The sequence below is a fragment of the Mastigoproctus giganteus genome, chromosome 6 (assembly GCF_048544385.1).
Source record: "Mastigoproctus giganteus isolate SK-2022 chromosome 6, ASM4854438v1, whole genome shotgun sequence".
NCBI lineage: Eukaryota > Metazoa > Arthropoda > Arachnida > Uropygi > Thelyphonidae > Mastigoproctus > Mastigoproctus giganteus.
Window position 1 is genome coordinate 126,613,584 of NC_143580.1, and position 24,189 is coordinate 126,637,772.

The 24,189-nt window shown below is 37.0% G+C and overlaps 1 protein-coding gene across 2 annotated transcripts in view; it reads right to left on the reverse strand.

Annotated features, from left to right (window-relative positions):
* Dhc64C (dynein heavy chain, cytoplasmic) overlaps positions 1-24,189 on the reverse strand; it is a 1,460,071-nt gene that overhangs the window by 741,239 nt on the left and 694,643 nt on the right. For both annotated transcript variants that reach the window (XM_090376486.1, XM_090376487.1), the window contains exon 48: positions 15,562-15,715. In XM_090376486.1, the coding sequence (XP_090232612.1) occupies positions 15,562-15,715 (154 nt within the window). The remainder of the gene's footprint in view (positions 1-15,561; positions 15,716-24,189) is intronic.

Below are 24,189 nucleotides of genomic sequence, written 5' to 3' on the forward strand. Positions count from 1 at the left end.
AATTTTTAGAATCGAACAGCTAGAATGAAAGTTATGAACAACGTAAAATTATGTTCACTTCCACTACTTACTCTACTGAATCAATGTTACTGGCTGAGTTAGCATCATTTAGGAAGTGATGTAATTTGTGTCATTTCCATTTCACATATTTGTTATCAATCAATTTTATTTCAATCCAAAAAACTTAGTAAGTGCCGCCAAAGATGTTTTCACATCAAAAAACTAAAAGTTTGGAAAAAAGAAACATGCAACCCTCAACTGACACCAACCAACTCAGCCATGTTGTGAAAGAAGCCCATAAAACTTGCTCATGTCACTGATGGAATTTGAATCTAGCATTTTCTATCTGGTGTGGGGAGGATGCTGATTATATCAACTTTGCTACCGGTGAGGTTCATTTACTAATAATTTTGGATTAAATTCATTTTCATATGTGTGTATTGTGGCATTCCTATACACATGCACACACAATCACTTCAAGAATATGGTAAAATAAAAATAAAAAAAAAAAAAAAAAACTGGAAATGTTATAAAAAAGTTGACATTTTATAGCCAATACTAAATGCCTGAAAACCCTTGCCCTGATTAGAATGAAAATATTTCAAATACCACCATAAGTGTTACTATGGCAAACTACAGGCGGGCCTCGATTAACGTGAATAATTCGTCCCGCGAGCGCATCGCACAAACGTGTTAATCGAATATAATAACCAATAGGAAAAATTATAATTGGTCCTTGACCTTCTAGAATGTCCATAAAGAATTTTTAAAATATCTTTTAAATAACTTTTTAACTGTATATAATGTAAAAGATAATGAAAATAATTATGGAATTAAATGTTTATTGCGTAAAATAGCAGTTCTTAAACTGTGCGCCACAGAATATTTTAAATTTTCGAGGGAAACACAGCGATACTCGACATCTGTTGGACACCGCGTGAACTACTAGCTCAAGGTAGTTCCCCGTTTCAGCATTTCTTATTAAGTTGTTTGGACCTAACTACTAAACGAAACTGTTAGGTATTTCTTTTGGTCTGGGTGCGCCTTGAAAAAATTACTGAGACATTAAAGGCACCTTGAACCGAGAAACTTTGGGAACCTCTGACATAAAATACACAATGAAGAAATTACTGTTGTGGAAATATTTGAACAGTGTTGACTTTCTCTTTTCATCAATCAATTTCCAATAGCCGACAACAATCTTCTCTGGGCCCTGGCGAAATAAATATCACATGGAACATCAAACCTTTTGTTTGAGGTTCTATGCGATACAAAAGATTTCATCTAATTCTTTTACCGTTATCTCCTTCGCGGTAACATTTTCATCTGCTCATTTAAAACTTAATTTTTAAACGCAAGTCTGAATTGAAGAAGACAAACACGTCTTCTTCCGATGGTTGATGGAACACACCGAGGTGGGCAGCAGGCAAACGTTTGTTTATTGACCGTACAACTCGCGGTAAGCTTAATGTGCGATTCAAATCTTTTTCAACTATTGTATAAAAAAAAAAAAAGATTGCATTAACTGGAAATTTGCATCGTATAAAGTGAAAAGTGGTATCATTTTTCAAATAGCGTTAACTGAATATTGCGTTATGCGAGGCCTAGCTGTACTGTTTCCAACATTTTGAATGGGATCTAACAGTTAACTTAATAGTTTTAACTCTACTTTTAATAAAAATATATATATTAAAGGGGGGGGGGAGAGCAAATATAAAAAATATAATAGAAGCAAATATAGAAAAAAAATATGAAATTTAGATTTGAATTTTATATTTGCTCTACCTTTTTTTGGGACCTATAACCAAAATTACCCACCTATATCTGATGCAGGCTATCACCCCTTGTTTTAATTTAATAATTTTTACTTAATTTTTTGCTTTACAGTTACCTTCTCTCTAATTGTCTTTTCAATTCGTCCTATAATTTTGCTTAATTTGTTATTAAAACGGAATATCTAAAAAAAGAATGAAAAAAAATATATAAAATAATAATAAATAATATATAATAATGAATTATGGATCCGGGACACTGCTAGTAATAGAAATGCCCAGCTACCATAATTAATTCTTTCATCCTGATATTTTGCTTTCTCTGTCAAAATCAGACAAGGCTGTTTGCTATTCATCAATTATTTCTTTAACTGGAATCAATTGGTTTTAATTTTAGCTTAATTTTCATTTTACTTATTATTTTAGTTTTGTTTTTTATTTATTATTTTTTTTTTGGTCTCTGTCGGGTTGGCTATTATGTATACGTTTGTTCAGTTTTCCTGCTTGCCACATATACATCATAACAGAAACAGAGGCCTTGCTTATTGCTGTGTTTCCTTGGATTTGGCTGCCGGCCCTTGATATGTAGTTAAAATCTTAGGACCTACAGCATCAAGTACCATTTATATATTTTCATTTAATTTTATTTATATAAATTTTTTAGGTAATTTGCTTTTATTTTTCAGGCACTTTAAAAGCACTTGCCTTTAATTCGTGCTTAAAATATCATACTCAATGTCAAAACAAGTGAAGATAAATTTTTAGCTTTTGAGTTCCAAAGGCTGATTTATACATTGGAATATATCAAAAGCTACAAAGTAGTGATGCTCACTATGCAAAATGATGCTATTCTGAAAGCAGTACTGAACTAGATTTAACTACCACAATACTAAGATTCCTTCAGTCATACAACCAACTAAGATTCCTTCAGTCAAATGACACAAACCAGTCATAACTGGATTAGAGTACAGTTCATTGCGCCCATAAGAAAGCAAAGAATCTTATGAAGAAAATGAATACCCTGAGGATACTCATGTTCTTCAGACAACTCCTATCTGTCATATTCTAGAAAGGTTAGTTTAATATCCCCCCCACCCGCATTTCACCTTAGTAGATAATGAGTGGGCTACAGAAATGTAAATACTGTACAGTCAACTCTCGATAACTTGAATTTTTATTGAAGTCCCAGTCCCTTTAGTGGAGATTCCATGTTAAACTCTTCGATTACTCGAACTGAACTTCCAATAACTGCAACTTTTCCCGAACAAATTTTCAAAATTACATTCATGTACAAATTGTCATGTAGCTTTTAAACTAATTTCTCCCCTTTTGTATGTCTTCAGGGTTCTCTTTCCATTCTGAAAGGATTAACTGGAACTGTTAATCCTTTCACAATGGAAAAATACTCGACCACGAGGGCGATAGTCACGTGGTTAGTGACGGACATGGGGAGGGAACAGTGACTAATCTTATAGGAGTCTTTTCAGTAACAAGAGAATCTTGTTCTGATTTGTCTAAATTCAAACAATAAAAGTTCCTGCATCTGGCTCTCCTCACATTTCGTGGCGCAGTCAACAATGTGTGTTTGCTGTTTTTGACGCCTCTACAGAGAAGTAAGATACAGAGTGGACTCTTGCTCAATTCATCCCAGCGGCCTCACTTTCAGAACATGAAACTAACGTGGTGATCTGTGGCCATCAAAACTCAATGAGTAATAATGCACATGCCCAACGCTAAGTTGCTAACACGTGGTTGCTTCTGTGTCTCGATTTCTAGTGTTCGTTAAACGTAGAAATTTTGTTTTAAGTAGTCTTTTTTTACTATTGTTATAATTATTTGTGTATTTATTTTTCTATTATTATAATTATCTGCTGTCATGCACAGAAATGTGTTTCGTGTGAGAAAAATCTGGAGTTCGCTTGTACCGATTTCCGAAAGAACATTTAAGATAATTTTTCAGAATTTATAGAACCTGGAAACGTTTTTTAAAAAAAAAATACTAAATAGCTAATTAGTAACTAATTCATAACTTATTACACTAATTTATATGAATAGTAAATTGTAATAGTGAATAGTAATAGTTTATGAAATAATTAAATTATTCCATAAAAAAAGACTTCATGAAATATGTCATAACATCTTTACTGTTTCTGAAATCAAGTCAAGTCAGCCAGTCTCACTGACAAAGTGAAAGAGTTATTTTTATGAATTCAATCACATGCACTTTTTATATATATTACAGGACATTTCATGTGAAGATATTACTAATTCAATTTACATTGGACTACACATAATTCAAGTATCTTTTGTAGGAAATGAAAAAAAATCCATAAATAAAAAGAATTTCAATTATATAGTGGTTTTTTTTTTTTTTTAGTTATTGTAATGCTAACTAAAATAATGATCTAAATGAAAGAATGCTAAATTCCTTTTGTTAAACAAAATAACTCAGCAAAAAAAAAGGGTAAAATTTAGTCACAGAGAATTGTCTTCCAAAGTTTTCATTCTTTCCAGATTCTTTGTATTTCTGTGAAGTGCATAAAAAAAAAATTATTATTAGTGGCTCTGGTTAGCAGGGAAATGATGCAGTGTTCATAGGATGCCAGACATAAAACAATAAATAAAGGAAAAGAATTAAATAAAAATTAGAACCGAAGTTAAAAGCAGTTCAATTCATTCATTACATTGAAACCTAAAACAACAGTTGAGATCAGTCGAAATGACAAAAATGTAAATTTATGGAGTTAAGGTCAAAAAAGTAATATTTAAAAATATAATGGCCAGACATTGCCTAAAATGCAGCCTAGAAGGATATTAAGACGACAGTGATGTGTGCCATTTGCAATAAACATTAATAAATACAGAATTTCATGTAAACACATGAGGTGTTTACATGAAATTACATGGATTGAGGTGAGTGAAAATAAAAAGGTTTCAATAGAGTGAGATAGGTGTACTGGTCTCATTGCACTCACAGAATTGTACCGAAACCTACTATAATTAGCCACCTGATTATTTACACCCAGTAGTGTAAATTAAAAAAAAATCTGTATTTATTAATGTCTATTGCAAATGGCATCTTAACCTCTTTCTCCTAAGGATGGAGAAGGACGAAACATCCAAACATTATGGATGTTTGGCTATGACTTATAAAAATATTAAACTTTATTAATAATTAAATAATTTTATTTAGGTGAAAACAAGTAAATTTCCATATTTAACCAGAGAAATGAATTGAAAGTATAAGTAGGGGGAAAAAAGAAAATACCAGGGTAGGGGTAAAACATGGGATTCGAATCGTGGAAAGAGAAAACAGCTGCATTTCATGTTACCACACAGCCTCTATAACCAGTTGCATATTATTGCCGAAACCTTTACTTATGTTATGGTTTGCTAATCGTCCACCGTTCTTAGTGCTGCTATTTTTGGATTGGAGTAACAATAAACTATGAAAATTATACTAATAATCTGTGAATTGATATATTATTTAACGCAATAACAAAACTTTAAAAAATACACCAGGAACATTGCTAACTTCACAATGTTCCAGACTGTTTCTATGTTCTGAAAGTGGGGCCTCCACTGCCTATGCGATTTTAACATGTAGCTGGAATTGCCATTGTCGTCTATGAGAGTGTCCACTCTGTGGCCGCCTCATTATCAGTGGTGCATCGTGTGAAAAAGCTGAGCGTCGTAGGCAGTGCAATACAGTATATCTGCATATTATTTTTGCATCTTGATTGATTAATCCTGTGTGTAAATTGGCAAAAAGTGTTCCATCAATAAGAGGCAAAAGAAAATTGGTAGATGATGACAACCACATTTACGTGTTTTCAAAGAAAAGTCTAGATGAACAACATGGAATCTGGGTTTGTGAAAAATGTTCCACCTGCAAAGGGTGTGTTTGGACAGAGGGTTTGGAAGGGCCAGTTGTGAAAGTCGTAACTAAACATAACCATGCAACTCAAGCTGCAAGGTTGGAAGCAATGCAATTGATTGGTCAAATACGGCAACATGCAACAACCACAAACGAATGGCCACAGCAAATTGTTGCATCAGTTATTACAGAGTCTCATGCCAATGTCACGGCATTACTTCCTAAAAAGGATTCACTTAAACAAACCATACGTCATGTTCAATGCAACGATGGTACTCCTGCTTTATCGAGCAATCTCCAGGACCTAGTAATTCCACAAAATTATCAAGAAATTATTATCGATGGCAATGTACAACAGTTTTTAATGTATGATTCTCAGGACGAAGTGCTCCTGGGTCGCATGCTTATTTTTACCACTAGTAACAATCTTCAGTTATTGGCGCGTAGCCAGGAGTGGTTTTCTGATGGAACTTTTAACACAGTACCCACGCATTTCCAGCAGCTTTATACAATTCATGTGGTTCAATTCAATGCAGTTATTCCAGTGGTCTACACGCTTCTTCCAAACAAAACACATAGGTGCCACATATGTCAAGTTGCTTCAAGAAGTTAAAAATCTACACCCAGGTCTCCAACCCCAGTGACTAATACAGATTTTGAACAAAGTGCCATGCAAGCCTTCCAAAAAGAATTTCCTGGTATTGTAAATACCGGTTGTTTTTTTCATCTTTCCCAAAGCATTTGGCGAAAGGTACAGAATGAAGGTTTAAAAGCTTGATACGAACAAGACCATGAATTTGCTCGTTGGATCCGAATGATACAGGCATTGGCATTTATTCCTCCTCCTAATGTTATTCAAGCATTTGAAGATTTAGTTGAGGCTGATGACTTCCCCGTTGAAGCTATGGTGATTGTAAACTATTTTGAAGATATATATATTGGAAGAAGACAAAGGAGAGGCCAGCAATTACCCATTTTTGTCATAAAATTGTGGAATGTTTACACACGAACACTGAATGATCAGCAACGTATCAACAACGGCGTGGAGGGGTGGCACAGGGGATTTCAGGAAACTTGTGCTACTTTATTCCCAAATATTTACCGATTCATTGACTCTTTAAAGAAACAACAAGGGCTGCACAATTTCGAAATTACATAACTAATTGCTGGCGATTCAGGCAATCAAAGAAACAAGAAGTATGCTGCAATTTCTGCTACAATCAAAATAGTCCAAGATTTTCAAAATCGTAATGTGATTGATTACCTTAGAGGCATTGCATGCAACTTCGAGTTTTAAACAATAATAATGTGCATTTATTCTATGATTGATTACCTTTGATTTGATTACCTTTACCTTTGATTGATTCATTCATTCTATTAAAACAAAATAAATTAGAATTAATAAAAAAATTAGGTGTATTATTTGCATTTCTATAGCCTATTCATTATCTACTGGGGGCGAAATGTGTCGGAGCGAAATGCGGAAGGCAACTTTTCCGGATCCCGGAAACATCCATTATTACTGGACCCAAGAGCTGACTTGCTATGAAAGACTTTAGAGAATGACCTGAAATTCTGAAGTCATTAGCAAAAGATAACTATCAACAGTAGTGGAGATAGTTTGTGTCATAATATGTATTACAGGATATCTAGAAACTCAACTTGATGAACAGTGATCAATGCATGTCCACATGGTCAAAGATAACACACAAAACAAATAGAATGCTTTTATTACAATTATAAAGTAAAGAGCTCTTTCCAGTACTTTCCTTTCTTGGGGATTGAAAGGAAAGTACTGGAAGTTTTACCCAAGGTAATTGAAATATAGCCATACATTTAGGGCAGCCACAAAGCGATTTAATTTTATATGCATATTGCAAAAACAGCTGAATTCAGCAGAGCGATAAAGGCAGTTCAATGACCTCAATTTCTAAGCTAGAACTGGAGGTTAACATTGTTAGAATGAAATACTTTTAACATTTAAAGCAGCTCAAGGGTATGTGCTATATAAGTATATGCTGTTTTGATAAATGTCAGAGGTCTTGGTACATTAAAGATAAAGACAACAATGTCCAACCCTCATGTATTGAGAAGCATTTAAAAGCTGTTACTCAAATTTAAAGCTCAACTGGACAGGTATTTCGAACGAACGGAGGGGTGAAATGGGAGTGGTGTGTGTGTGTGTGTGTGTGTTTTTTTTTTTTTTTTGGCTGATGCTGAATAAGCTTGCTTTCTTGCATCATATGCCTCTACTAATGCTAATGCTAATGGTCTAACAGTTCAGAGCAGATCTCCGCTTCAGACACAAAGATGCCTCACTCTGAAATCATTCATAACATATTAAGGGTATCATGAGAGGTTACTGTAATGGTTAATTCATGTAAAGGGTCCACTGGTATGATATCATATTTGCATGAAAGAACCAACACTGGCCCGATGCTGTTTCCACAAGGAGGTCCAAGAATGCACTCACTTCTTTCATGAGAAAATAAAAAAAGCAATATTTAAAAAGCAGACTCAACAAGTGAACTAGAATCTCTCCATTATTTCACTAAGGTAATATCTATATCTTCCGAACGGTTAGATAATATCCTGATGGATGTACAAAAATTGGAAGGGCTGTTTTTAATTTTTCAGGTTTCAGTCTTTCCTGATGGGGACAGGAGCTGGAAATATAATGCTATTGTTAGACAACACTTGGAATACTCTACTTGACCACATTTAAAAAAAAAAAATAAATAAAAAGACCGAGCTTCTTGAAAGGGTCCAGAGACGGCCGACTTGCCTGGTGAGATCTGCAAAAGGATGTCCTTATGAGAAAATATTTTGAATATGTGAGTTGCATAGGATTCTAGAACTAGGGACCATACATTAAATTTATGGGAAGAGATATTTAGATGGGATTGCAGAAAGTTTTATTTTGCCAGATAGTTATAAATTACCAGAATAAGATACCTGCATTGATGTTAGTGGCTGACAGCTTGGGGAAATTCAAAGGGCAGATGGATAGTTACCTACAGGAGGCAGGAAATGCATAGGTTGTCTATTTTCTTTTCTCTTATTATTATTTAATAATTATTTATTTTATTTAATTTTATTATTTTTTAAAAAATTTTATTTATTATTATTTTTTTGGCTAGTGCAGCATAAGCCTCAGGCTTCCTTGCACCATGTTGGCATTACTAATACTAACAGTGGTACCACTTAGTGAAAAGAGATTAAGGTTAAAAGCATACTGAGTCTAACTTCTGTTCAAAGGAAAATAATGGAGTCACTGGTTAAGGAAGCAATACAGGATCATTTAGACAAGACTGCAGTTATAGTTCAGATACAGCATGGGTTTATTCGGGGGAAGTCTTGTCCGACAAATTTTATTGGATATTATTACGTAGTCGCAAACAAACTGGATGCAAAGAATAATTTTGATATCACAAAATTGGATTTTAGGAAAGCTTTTGATACTGTGGCACATGGTAGACTATTGTACAAATTGGGGCAGTATGGCATTATGTGCAATTTGCTACAATGGATAAAATGATGGTTGAGTGGGAGAAGACAGTTATTATCAGTGGACACTGCTCTTCATGGACTAATGTTATTAGGTGAGTCACCCGAGGGTTTGGTGTTGGGCCCATTGTTGTTTTCGGTATTTATCAAACCAATGATATTGATGTAGGTATATCACGGTTAATATCTACGTTTGTAGATGATATGAAGGTTGGCAGGGTTGTTAATAAAAATAATGATAGTATGCTCAGTAGTGAGCTGTGAATATTTTAACAATGGGCTCGTAGTTTTTCCGAATTTCTACCCAGTAAATCTGATCAGTCACAGAAGTGACGTCATCCACGGATTCCACCAGAGGAGTTTCCCACGTTCACACTACTAGTAGTGTGATTAGAGCGAGTGATGCATTTTTGTGACTGGTATGATATCAAATCAGGAATGGATTCAGGGGGTGGAGAGATGGGCCTTATTACCCCCTTAACCATGCTTTCAGTGAATGTATAAAACATTCCTAGGTTTATCTAAAAAAAAAAAGCTTAAAAACCTGGTCGTCATGCCTCCCCTTATGTGATAACTGGATACAATAGTGTGTTGAGTTCTAACTTGTGAATATTTTATATTCTAAATGACTTTTTTGTATGACATCACAATCATACATCCTGCAGTTACTACTGCAGTAAGTATGATTGCAGCAATACAAGTATTTATCATATGACTGCGACAATACAAATATTTGTCAACAATTTATTTTTTTCGTCTTGCATTTTCATTACATTCCATTGTTAGGGCCCTTAACAGCTTTGTATGTCGCTTCAACTACAAAGATTGGTACTTCAATCGACGCTGTTTTCCAGAGATATTTAGATATGTTGCAATTGCAAGTATATATCTCTTACTTTAGTTATCATAAATCTATTGTATCTTATCTTCCAGAAATTATGTAAATTTGTGAATGATCAATAAAATATTTAGAATAAAAAAGCTCTTATTTCGTAATCAATACATACAAATCAAAATAACTAAAAGAAATGCGAAGGATGTTTCATCTTCGTAAAAAAGTTGTGCATGATCAGCAGAAGCGGAAATTTTTTATTCGTCGTTTTTTGAACAATTAGGGAAATATAATGGATACATCCTCAAATAGGCCTCTGAGGTTGGGTACATTCATATTACGTTCTTAGCGTTTTTTCACCAACCTTTCAATGGAGTAAAATAAAATTAAAATAAAATAAAACAAACCAAATCTTGATAACTATATTTACAATAACCTGTATTTACAAAATTAATATACGTATTACAATATTAAAAGTATTAAAACACAAGATTAAAATGCATTAAAATATACCAAGTTAAAAGCGATAAAATCCCGTAGCTTTCAAAGGCTCCAGCCTTCTTCTTCAGCAGTACTCTCTATTATTCAGTACACCTTTAAATATATCAGCAGGGTAATGGTAGGCATCACATGTTTCCATTCTCACGTGTTCCGCTCTCTTGCATTGTGGAACCGGAAGTGGCTCGAACGGAAGTCGTACGGAACCGTTCATCCTTTTTTAGGATAATAGTCTCTAAAAGGGGGTGAATCCGTACACCCCTATCCCTATTAATGTTGGTTGTAGAGCTGATCCGCAAACTCTCGAGCCACTTACGGTCCCAGAACCTATGCGCCCGATCGGTGATAGTGGCATCGTCTGGGGAGATCTGGTGCTGCTTCTCCCAAAAATGTTCGGCCACGGTGGACTTGTCATATTCCACATTTCTTATTGCTTTTTTGTGTTCCCCCAGACAATCTTTGGAACGCTAATTAATAGAGCGAAATCACATTGCAGTAACTCCGATGATAGGAAAGCAGAGTATGAACGTGTCACGGCGGATCTTACTAAATGTGGTTACCCCCAGAGGATTATAGATAAATTTATTAATGAAAATCAGAGGAGAGATGAATCTTTTATACCAGTATCTACTGCATACATTCCCTATTATCCGGGCTTGACGGATTATATAACTAGAGTATTAAGAAAATATCAGACACGCTGTGTGCAGCTTCCGGGACGAAGACCGCGCACAGTTGTGTCTCAAGTTAAGGACCCCATTCAAAAAGAGGATGCTAGTGGGGTCGTATATAATATTAGATGCCCGGATTGCGGGGAATGTTATGTAGGGGAGACAAAACGTCGTCTCAAAGATCGTCTGGGGGAACACAAAAAAGCAATAAGAAATGCGGAATATGACAAGTCCGCCGTGGCCGAACATTTTTGGGAGAAGCAGCACCAGATCTCCCCAGACGATGCCACTATCACCGATCGGGCGCATAGGTTCTGGGACCGTAAGTGGCTCGAGAGTTTGCTGTTGTTGTTGTTTGGTTTTTAGGAGCATTAGCAACTAAGGCCATATTGCTCCGGTGCGGTGGTCATTCCCTGACCTTTCCGCATCCTCCGTATTTGGTGGTGACGGGCTCGAACCCCGGTCTAATCAAGAAGCGTGTGCTACGCACTGCTGCTCCTTCCCACCTGGCTACGGAGGCGCCTCGAGAGTTTGCGGATCAGCTCTACAACCAACATTAATAGGGATAGGGGTGTACGGATTCACCCCCTTTTAGAGACTATTATCCTAAAAAAGGATGAACGGTTCCGTACGACTTCCGTTCGAGCCACTTCCGGTTCCACAATGCAAGAGAGCGGAACACGTGAGAATGGAAACATGTGATGCCTACCATTACCCTGCTGATATATTTAAAGGTGTACTGAATAATAGAGAGTACTGCTGAAGAAGAAGGCTGGAGCCTTTGAAAGCTACGGGATTTTATCGCTTTTAACTTAGTATATTTTAATGCATTTTAATCTTGTGTTTTAATACTTTTAATATTGTAATACGTATATTAATTTTGTAAATACAGGTTATTGTAAATATAGTTATCAAGATTTGGTTTGTTTTATTTTATTTTAATTTTATTTTACTCCATGAAAGGTTGGTGAAAAAACGCTAAGAACGTAATATGTAATGGATACATTTTTTCATGATAAAATTTTAATATTGAGAATAAAAAATAATATGAAATATTTCCCATATCCCAAAACATTCTACAATATAAAAACAAATATTACATAAAAAACAAACTTTCTAGAAAAAGTACACAAAAATCATAGATGACATGAAAAAAAAATTACACAAATATTCAAGAAAATTTCATTCTAAAAATTGTGATATACAATTCACTTCTTTATATTTGTTGTTGATCTTCTGATTTGCTCAATAGTTGAGCAATGATTACAGAGCAATGATTTGACTTAAGGATCCAGATTAAACTGAAGCAATGCTTTTCCATTTAGATGGATGGATCATAATCTGCAATGTGTTTAATTGTCAACATTATTCATTCATTCATTCACTCAATATTATTCATTACGCTGAAAGCTCGCTCAGCTTCAGCAGTGCTAATCGCAATGGTTTCAAAGATATTTCTGGCTTTCTTATTTGAAAAGGGAATTTCACTCGATTTTAAAGATAAACTTTGACAAAATCTCTAAAATCATTAATTTTTATTTCATATTTTATCAGAAAAAAATTTCTTATTCGGTTTTCACCGTCTTGCCACTGAGACGAAAGTTCTTTCATATTCCATGATTTCCGGTAGCATATGTTTAAAATTTATTTCAATTGTATCATTATTTTCTTTATTTAATTTATAATTCATATTAATTTATAATAACTTATCCTTTAAAGATAAAACAATGCATTTATTAATAACTTGTCATGAGGTAATTTTTTAAATGTGTTCTTACTTCGAATTTGATTCCTTCAAATTCTTTCCACTTCAACATGCTCTCAATTTTAGCTTCATAATTTCCTTCAGAATTTTTGAAATTAGCAATAGCATTGATAGTTCAAAAAATTCATTTATCTTCTTTCATCAGAGTGAATCTGTAAAGCTTCTGAAAGGTAATAGACATCCTGCAGGATGTCGATCATTAGTGCTAAATGGTTACGAAATTCCAGATTAAAAGCCAATTTAATAAACCAGAATATTTAACTTCTCATTCAAAATTTTTCCACAAAGCGAGATAATTCCTCCAACGTGCAATCGCTGTCCGCAAGCTACATCGTGGCCCGAACACATGACCGATCTTTATAGTTTCCAGATTAGGTTCTTTGGCAATAGTCTTTAATTCACGCTGGTTTTTTGGAGATTTCTGATATGCATACAGTTTCTTTTTTTTAATTATTGCATGTATTCCATAAAGTTTAGAACATTTTCTACACAGTGAAAGCTTTGATTTTTTTTTTTTTTTTTTTTTGATTTGGTAGTTGTTGGCGCATCGGCTGCTGTGGCCATATTGCACCTCCCAAGGTTTTTGCAGTACTTTGATCCAAGCCCGAGGCGGGAATCGAACCCGCGACCTTTGGGTTGCCGGGCAGGTACTTTACCCACTCGGCTAGCCCGGTCGGCGAAAGCTTTGACGAAGTTTCAAAATCTGCCAACATTTCATCTTCGTAGTTTCACTAGTTCTTTGAATACTATGCAAAATGTTGGAATCATTCGGATATTCAGCTACTGTGACAATGTAAACATAGATGGAGAAATTTACTGGAAGGCGTGGATCACTCACTTCTTTGAAAAACATATGCCCGTTTGTGGGAGTAAATGAGAACCACAACACAGGTTGACAAGGGGCTATTATCCGTGTCAGAATCTTCTAAATCTTCTAACTGGGTATGGAAAGCATATTGACTACCGCAATTCTTGGTATGTGACTGCAGAGGTTTTACGGACACCACTAACATTGTGAAATGGTAATCCCTTTCACCCTTAATTTGAACTTTAATTCCATAAAGGCCAGAGGTGAGAACAATGCATACAAAATTGTTTTTCCTAATCCATTCATTACAAAAGAAATTTTCTTCATTCAACGAAAACCGTTTTAAATGTAATTACTAAGAGGAATTTTAAAAAATTCACTATAAAGAAGTTGGTTAATCAGAGGTCCGAATGTAAATAAATAAAAAATGAAGCAATCTTAAAATACATAACTGATTTTCTGAGCCATTAAAATGCTGGATATGGGGCCCCGATCACCCCACCGTAGTTTCGGCTCTGGAAAGTCAATAATTGGATTCAGGATTTCATTTGTAAAATAAATGATTGTTTCAACAATGGACTCACAAATTTTCAAAAAATTAAAATAAAATGGGCTCTTGCGAGCCCACTCTAGCTCATCACAGAGTATGCTAATGCAAAAGGATCTAGAAAAGTTGAGCAGATGGGCCAAGAGGTGGCAACTGAAGTTTAACATTGACAAATGTAAAGTACTGCCTATGGGTAGCAGTAACCCCAAAGTAACGTATCAACTGAATGATACTACACTCAGGGTAGGGGAGAATGAAAAGGACCTGGGGGTAATTGCGGTCATATATTTAACTTTTCTCAGAAGTGCAGATGGTTTGCAAGAGTAGCTCCTGGTGTCTTGTCAAAGTTATACAGGAATTTTGCTAGCAGGTATAAGGGTGGTGATTTTCCCCTTGTATAAGGCAATGGCCAGGCCACACCTTAAGTACTGTATACAGGTCTGGAGGCCTCATTTTAGGAAGGTGGAGTGCTGCTGGAAACACATACAGAGAAGAGTAATGGGAATGGTGAGCGGAACAAAGGGTTGGTATTACCAAGGTTTAAATTATGCAAATTGCAGATTCTGGAAACTAGGTACTTATGAAGTGATCTAATTGAGGTATATAAGGCCTTGAATGGATTGAGCAAGCTCAATGCTAATGGGATTCTACACTTGCTCAGATTACTCACCTGAGGGCATAAATTCAAATTGAGGAAAGACAATTGTACAATATATGTACAGAAATTCTCCTGTAGCCAGCAGGTGGTTGACAGTTGGAACAAACTTCCATTTGCTGTAGTGGAGGTCTGCAACTTAAATAAGTTCATTGCAGAAGTAGACAAACAATTGGAGTGAATGAGTGGGCAAAATGGGAAGATGGTTTTTTTTTTTTTTTTTTGGGTGACGCTATATAAGCTTGCTTTCTTGCATCGTATGCCTCTACTAAATCTAATGCTATTTATTATAAATATAATAATAAATAAATAAACGAATGAACTGTTTGCTTTTTTTTTTACTCATCTTCTTTTTGAAGGTTTTTCCAACTTTTCAGGATTTTTTCTTAACTCTTAATTCAAATGAACAAAAGAGCAGTAAAAAACAAAATTGTCATCAATCTACATAAATCTCAATTTCTACAGAGCTGATCTGCAAATAATTTATATCGTGAGGATGATAATTTTTTAAAGATTTACTAATCCACAAGAGAAGCATGAAGGAAAATCTGATTATAATGTTAGTGGAAATTAAAAAAAATAATAATAAAATTAAAAAAAAAAAATATATATATATATATATATATTACCTATGTGATAAGGGCTTACGACCAGGATCGGTAGGTGGATTACAAGCTCCAACAAACTGAATTCTTTCTAATCGCACCCAAGCCTGATCACTTGTTCGGTAGAAGCCACCATGCTCAACCATTTGCCGCAAAAACGATATCACTCTCTGAGTGCCTAGCAAAATAATCAGAAAAATGACAATATAAATAACAAATGCAATAATAGCTCATTCTATATTACAAATTTCAAAAATAATAAATTTCTGTAAAAACTAATGTCCATTAAATCACTTATATTATTAGCAATAATGTAATAATAGCTCATCCTATATTATGAATTTCAAAAATAACTTTCTGTAAAAACAAGTGTCCATTAAATCACTTACATTATTATGAGAAACAGTTTTCTTTTAGTGATATCTAAGAGAAAACCTGGAAATTTCAGCAGTATTACTGGAATTACCACTGAAAGCTGCTTGATCATGTGATGGGGTGAACCATCTTTACAAATTCACAACAAATAGCATTTTGTATACTAAGTCCATAAATATTGTACACATTGGCACTAATGAAATTAAGAGTAAGAGATCTGAAGATTTACTTAACAAGGACATCTCAATGCTGGAAAAATTTTACGACTTAGGCTCAAATTTGAAAGTGTCTGCAATTCTGCCCAGACATGATAGGATGGAGTATATGATGAGAATTTTTTTCAGTGTGGTCTGTGTTTGAATGGAGAGACTGCTTCTGCAGGGATGAGATACACTTAAATAAAAAGGGTGCAAGAATATTTGCTGATGCTATTGAGGCAGTGTTAAGCGGGTGGGAAAACTGCTAGATTGGGGGGGTGGATTCACAGAATAGAACATTAACTGTAATCGCAGGCAAAGGAGAAAGTGATTCTTGCACTGCTTCTAATGTAATGAGCAGGAGCCTAGAGAGCAAGTTGCTGGGTACTTCAAGAGCTGCTGGGAGTCATCATGGAACAAGTAAATACATGGGCTGTGTTAAGGTATGTGTGTTGTTTTTTCGTTTGTTATTTGGTTTTTAGGAGTATTAGCAACTAAGGCCATACTGCTCCGGGGATATGTGGTGGTCATTCCGACCTTTCCACATCCTCCGTATTTGGTGGGCACGGGCTCGATACCTCGGTCTAATCAAGAAGCGTCTGCTACATGCTGCTCCTGCTCCTGCCCACCTGGCTACGGAAGTACCGTGTGTGTGTGTGTGTGTGTGTGTGTGTGTGTGTGTGTGTGTGTGTGTGTGTGTGTGTGTGCGCGCGCATATTAGCTGCTATGGCTATAGTGTACCTATTCGTAGGAATATCAGAAAATAATTAAGAATGAAGCAGTTCAATTTCACTTCAGTTCTGAAACCTATTCATAAAATATTATACATCCAATTTGTTTTAAAAAGCAGAAAAGTTCCTTAATATTTGCCTCCTCTCCAATGATATTATGTAATGTCAACAGTTCTTGAAGATAGCCAGATTTTAAAGTATTGAACTACAATGTGGTTGATAGTGTGGACAGTCAATCAAAATATGTTTGATTGTTAGATGTTCAGAGCAGTGTGAACACTGAAGAGGATCATCACCTGTGAGTAGATGGAGGCAAGTCAGATGGGTATGCCCTATTCTAATCTGTGCGAGTACCACTTCTTGCCGAACTGTCTGAATGCATCAGTGCCATAATTTTGGGTCTTGTTTCAACTGGAAAAGTTATGTTTCTTTATGCCATAGCTCTGTCCACTGTGCATTATGATATTATGAATGAATTAAGATATTATAATCAGCAGCTGGAATGAAGACAGAGGTTAAGTCTAAGGTTGATGGATTTTTAGCAGATATATCAGCCAGTTCATTTCCTTTTATGCCTGAATGTGCTGGAATCCAGCAAAACTTCACTAGTTGTTAACGATGATCAATTTGCAATAGCAAACTCCTGATTTTCATTAAAATATGGTGATTATTTTGAGAGGGATTCTGCATTGCTCTAATTGAGCTGAGAGAGTCAGTGTACACTATATATTTTGCAGATGGGTGTAGAGTCAAATTTTCTAGAGCTAATTATATTGCACAGGTTTTTCTGATGAAAAGTTGCTACACTCAGGTGTAAGAGAAACTGATATAATAGCAGAGGGAAACACTGCTGCTCCAACAGTTGAAAGAGATTTGCAACCATCCGTATATATTGGCAAGAAGTCAGCACAGCTTTGAATATGGTTAGCATGGAGTTGTTGCACATTCAGTGTCGGTAGGCGATTCTTTCCCCACTGTAGAAAATACAAAGGGTACTAGGAAAGTTTTGCAATACAGCTTTGTTTATTTAATTTTTCAAAGTAATTTCCTCTACATTCAATACACCTCTCCATCCTCCGAAACCAATCTTTAAACCAGTTCTGCCAAGTTTCACTAGGGAGTAAAGCACACTCGTTGTCCCAAGCCCGTAGAAGGTCCTCATCACTGGAAAACCGCCTCCCTTTTAGCTTCATTTTCACATGCGGGAACAGTGCAAAGTCGCAAGGAGCAAGGTCTGGACTGTAGGGAGGGTGCTCGAGAAGTTTCAGTCCTGTCGTGGTCAAATATTCGGTGCAGGCTTTGGCGCGGTGAGCTGCAGCATTATCGTGATGGAGGTACCAGGTGTCCATTCTTGACTTTGGCCGCAGGTTCTTCATAGATCCAATGACTTTAGGCAGGCATTGTTCAGTATACCACTTAGCTGTGACTGTCTTCTGCGTGTCCAAAACGACACGTTCCACAATTCCACTCGATTTGAAAAATACAGCTATCATTTTCTTCTTTACAGATCGGGATTTTCTAACAATTACGGGTGTGTCGTCATCATCAAAGACCCAAACTTTGTTTTGAGCCTTGGTCGGCAGATCGTAATAGTACAGCCAAGTCTCGTCACCTGTCACGATGTTGTTCACATACCGAGATTGTCCCTTATCAAACTTTTTTAACATCTCCCGGCACCAAGTCACACGTCGTGTCATCTGCTCTTCAGTCAGTTGATGCGGCACCCAGAGAGAACAAAGTTTCTTCACGTGCAAATGATCTTGCAGAATCGAACGAATTGCTGGTGCATTTAGGCCCAAAGTATCCTCTATCTGTTGGTAGGTCACTCACCTGTTTTCGTCAAGCATTTTCCTCACAGCAGTAACGTTTTCCTCCGTTACTGACGTTCGTGGCCTTCCCGGCCTCTCAGAATCCTCCAGAGTGAAATTTCCCCTTTGGAATTCTCTATACCACCTGAATATCGTTGTACGATGTGGACAATCATCATCTAGTGCAAGAGTCATTTCTTCTAAGCACTGGTCTATGGTTAAACCACGCACGAAATTATACCGCAAAACTGTCCTTATCTGATTTCGTGACCACGATGCCATCACAAGCACTTTACACTCTCACTACTAATGAATAATTGAGCCCATCGACTTGGCGCAGCGGCTACTATGCACGTATGAACATGTCTCAACATGCAGCAACAAGCAGCTTCCTGTGATTCATTGTTGCGTCATATTGCAAAACTTTCCTAGTACCCTTTGTAAGTATCACAGGTCAGTTGAGGAAATGGGGTCCACGGTGGATGAGAGTAATTCTTTATCTGTTGCCTATTGTGGAGAGGAACATTCCAGTTCTGTGATATTTCAAGAAGTCATAGGCCAGCTGGTCGGATTTTACTTGGTTTATTTCTATAGAGATTAACTAGTGGTTGATTAAAAGGTATGGCTGAATAGGATGCAAAGAGCAAGTCTGTATTTTGGCTGCATATTTAAGTAACAGCATTTTTCTGCGGAGATACAGAGGGGGCTCATGAGCTTCAATGTATAGACTATGAGTTGGAGATGCCCTAAACGCACCAATAGCAATCCGCAATGCATTACATTCAATGGGATCCAGCCAGCATAGTACACTCCTTCGGGCAGAATCATAAACTGGAGCACCATAATCTAAACAGGATCTCATGAATGCTCTATATGAGAGCAGCAAAGTCATATGATCTGCTCCCCAAGACAGGGCAGATAAAGCTCTTAAGCATGTTGATATTTTTGAGACAGGTAGTACGTAATAATTTAACATGCTCAAAGAAGTTCAGCTTACTGTCCAGGATTAGTCCCAAGAATCTGATATTGCTGGCAGCCAGAATGGTAGAATTTGATATCCGAAGTTCAGGTTCTGTATGCAGTTTGCATTGATTGCAAAAGTGGATCGCAACTGTTTTCTGTTGGGAAAGACAATATCGATTGAGCTCAGCCCACTTTTGTACTTTATTGAGAGACATCTGCAATTGCATTTCGATAGATCTCATATTCTGCGAATGGCAAGACACAGAGACTGTCAGTGTAAAGGTACACGTCTACAGTATTTGGGAGTTCTTTTGTGATGGATTCAATTCTGAGAGCAAAGAGGGTTGCACCCAAAAGTGATCCTTGTGATACTTCTTCCTGCAAGGATGTAGTAGAAATAGAATTTTGATATAGGACCTGGAAAGATCTGCTCTTGAGGAAGTTCCTAATAAATATAGGCAGGTTGCCATGTAGACCATGATTATGGAGGTCAACGGAGAAGGCCATAACACCAGACAGTATCGAATGCCTTCTCTGTATCTATGGAGACCATAACTAGGTGTTCGTTTTTAACAAAGGCAGCATTGCGAATTTCAGATTCAGCCTTGATCATCAGATCAAAGAAGGACCTGTTTTGGCAAAAGCCATGCTGACTATTACTTAGTAGATGTTTGCTTTCAATGATCCAAGTGAGTTGACTTTGGACCATTTTTCAAGGATTTTACCAAGGCAACTGAACAGATATTCTGCGAATATCTCTGTTCAGTTGCCAACAGACAAAGGCAGATTACAAGAAATCTTGTAATCAGGCAGACAAAGGCAGGTTACAAGAAATCTTTGGCAAAAGCCACAAAGAAAAACAGCAGAGAGTTCTTTACTTATGTAAACTCTAGAAGGAAGGGGATGAATCAGATTGGTCCACTGAACATAGATGGTTCGACAATTCACGATCCTGCTCAAGAAGCTGATAAATTGAATGATTATTTTGCATCTAAATTCACACATGAGGAGTTATTCAAGGTGAGGAATGCTAGAAGTTGATCAAAATTTTGCAATAACTGAGAGCAAAGAGGAGGAGACATTGTTGAATTTCATCATCAAACTTTTTTATGTTTAACTTCATTGCTGAAGTTAAACATAAAAAAGGCACCTGGAGCAAATGGAATCTATCCAGTTATAATGAAGGAGGCAGCAAGGGAAGAAATCAAACCCTTAGCCATAATTATTGGGGCATCCTTAGAGTCAGGGGAGGTTTGCATGGACTGGAGATGTGCAAATGTATCCCCAATTCACAAAGGGGGTTCAAAGGGTGACACAAATATTTATGGACCTGTTAGTTTAACTTCTGTTCCGGGGAAAATAATGGAGTCACTATTTAAAGAGGTGATCATCTACACAAGACTTGTTATTTATTTTGTTATTTGGGTTTTTTTTAGGAGCATTAGCAACTAAGGCCATATTGCTCCGGGATATGCGGTGGTCATTCCCTTGACCTTTCCGCATCCTCCGTATTTGGTGGTGACGGGCTCGAACCCCGGTCTAATCAAGAAGCGTGTGCTACGCACTGCTGCTCCTTCCCACCCGGCTACGGAGGCGCCCTACACAAGACAGCAGTAATAGTTCAGACACAGCATGGGTTTGTTAAAGGGAAGTTTTGTCTGACCAATTTTATTGTATACTACAATGTGGACAAAAAGGAATTGTATTTCAAGAAAGCTTTTGATACTGTTGCACATGGAAGACTGCTGTACAAATTTGAGCGGTATGGCATTAAGAGCAAGTTACTGTAACGGATAAAGCGATGGTTGAGTGAAAGACTGCAGAGTGTGGTAATAAATGGACACTGCTCTACGGACGTCTCCCTAGCCAGGTGGGCAAGAGCGGCAGTGCGTAGCACACGCTTCTTGATTAGACCGGGGTTCGAGCCCGTGACCACCAAATACGGAGGATGCGGAAAGGTCAGGGAATGAATGCCGCACATCCCCGGAGCAATATGGCCTTAGTTTCTAATGCTCCTAAAAACCAAATAACAAACATAACATAACATAACTGCTCTACGTGGATTAATGTTATTAGCGGAGTCCCCCAGGGTTTGGTGCTGGACCCATTGTTGCTTTGTGTATTATAGTTTTGGGTGATCATGAAATTCACAGACTATTGAAAGATTTTATGTTTAAAGCACAAACTTTCCACAAACACTGCAAGAGGTGTTCTCCCTGATCATTACTGAGCAGAGTGTGTGAGCATGCCAGTACTAGTCAAGCTAGCATTGCATGAAGAGTTTTTTTTTTTTACCTGCATGTCACTGAAGATCATTTTGATCGTGTCAGACATACACATTGGACAGAGATATGCAATTCATTATTGTGTCAGATGGGGCTTAAATGTATTGGGTATACTTAATGAGATGAATGAAGCGTCTGGTAATACGTGTCTTGGAAGGATGCCGTAATGCAGTGGAAAGTGTTAAATGGATTGGATCAGATGGTTAATGGCTTCTTTCTATTGCTTTTCAATGACTCTCAACAATGCATGATTGAGAGAAAATACTAAGGTCAGGAAGTCGTTCCATTAAAAGAATTTGATATTGAAAGGTGTAACCCTCAGAGCTCATCCTTGGGAAATTAGCTGTTGTTGTTGTTATTTGGTTTTTAGGAGCATTAGCAACCAAGGCCATATTGCTCCGGGAATATGCGGTGGTCATTCCGTGACCTTTCCGCATCCTCCGTATTTGGTGGTGATGGGCTCGAACCCCGGTCAAATCAAGAAGTGTGTGCTACGCACTGCTGCTCCTTCCCACCTGCTACGGAGGCGCCGAGGGAAATTAGCATTAGCACTGGTAGAGGCATATGATGCAATAAAGCACTCTTATAAAGCACTAGCAAAAAAATAATAAACACACCTCCCATGTTACCCAGCCATTTGCTACAAAACATTGTCCAATTCTTCCTTGAATTTTATTTAAGCTATTAACTTCCATGACCTGTGGAAGACCGTTCCAGTAACCAACTACCTGTTGGCTAAAGCCAAACCCCTGCACATCTATTCTAAGACAGTCTTTCCTTGCTCAGGTTCATAATCTGAGCAAGAGAAAGAATCCCATCCACATTGTGTCTAGTTTCCAGATGTGCAATTTGCAGACCTTAAGCCTTTCTTGGTAAGAGCACCCTTTTGCTCTTCCCCTTCCCTGTTCTAGCAACTCTACATCCTTCCTAAAATGAAGCCTCCAGACCTGTATGTACTACTCAAGGTGTGTTCTGGCCATTGCCTTATACAAAGGGATGGATACTCATTTCCTTATTTCTGCTAGCAAAATTTCTGTATATCATTGATAAGACCCCCATTACCTGCTCTGGCAGCCTGTCATGCAGACAGTCTGCCAAAGACGTTCAAAGAGCAGGTCATGGGGAAGTTTTCCAAGCATAATTGCTTGGAAAACTTCAAATCTGACTGCACAATTAAATCTCTGGAACTCTGTGTCTGCAGAGATTTAATCTTTGCAGACACAGAGTTCTGTGTCTGCAAAGTGACACAGTTCTGTGTAACTTACAAAGTGACAAACCCCCCCCCCCGGTGCGTTCAAACAACTGACACACTTTACACTTTGCACAATTACTCCCGGGTCTTTTACATTCTCAACTACCATGAGTGCAGTACCTCACAGTTGGTACATTTTTCTAGGGTTACTGCTACCCATATGAAGTACTTTACATTTGTCAATGTTAAACTTCAGCTGCCACTTGTCAGCCCATTTGTCTAACTATTCTAGATCCTGTTGTAGTAGCATACTGTCATTACTAATGCTGCCAACCTCTGTACCATCTGCAAGCTTTGATATTAAGCCTGATATACCTTCATCAATATCATCAATAAATATACAAAACAACAATGGGATCAACACCAAACTCTGGGGGATTCCACAAATAACACAAGTCCATGAAGATCTGTATCCACTGATTACCACTCTGTGTTCTTCCACTCAACCATCCCTTTCTCCATAGAGCAACAACTTGCCATTATTGTCATACTGCTCCAATTTGTACAGCAGTCTTCCATGTGCAATAGTATCAAAAGCTTTCCTGAAATCCAAATATATAATGACACAATTACTTTTTGCATCTGGGTCCTTTGTGACCACATCATAGTATCTGATAAATTGGTCAGAAAAGAATTGGTTATCAAAGCCATGCTGCGACTAACTATAACTGCAGTCTTGTCTAGATGATCCTGCAATGCTTCTTTAACCAGTGACTCCATTATTTTCCCCAGAACAGAACTTAAACTAACAGGTCTGTAATTACTTGTGTCACGTTTTGATCCCCCTTTGTGAACTGGGGTTACATTTGCACATCTCCAATCCACAAAGACCTCCCGAGTGGAAGGATGCTCTCATAATTAGGGCTAAGGGTTTGCTTACTTCCTTTGATATAACTGGATAGATCCCATCCACGTGAGGTGCCTTTATGTTTAACTTCAACAATTTCTATTTCACTTCCCTACAGAATTCCTCATTTGTAAACGTAGATGCAAAATACTCATTCAGTTTGTCAGCTGTCTGAGCAGGATCATCAACAGTCT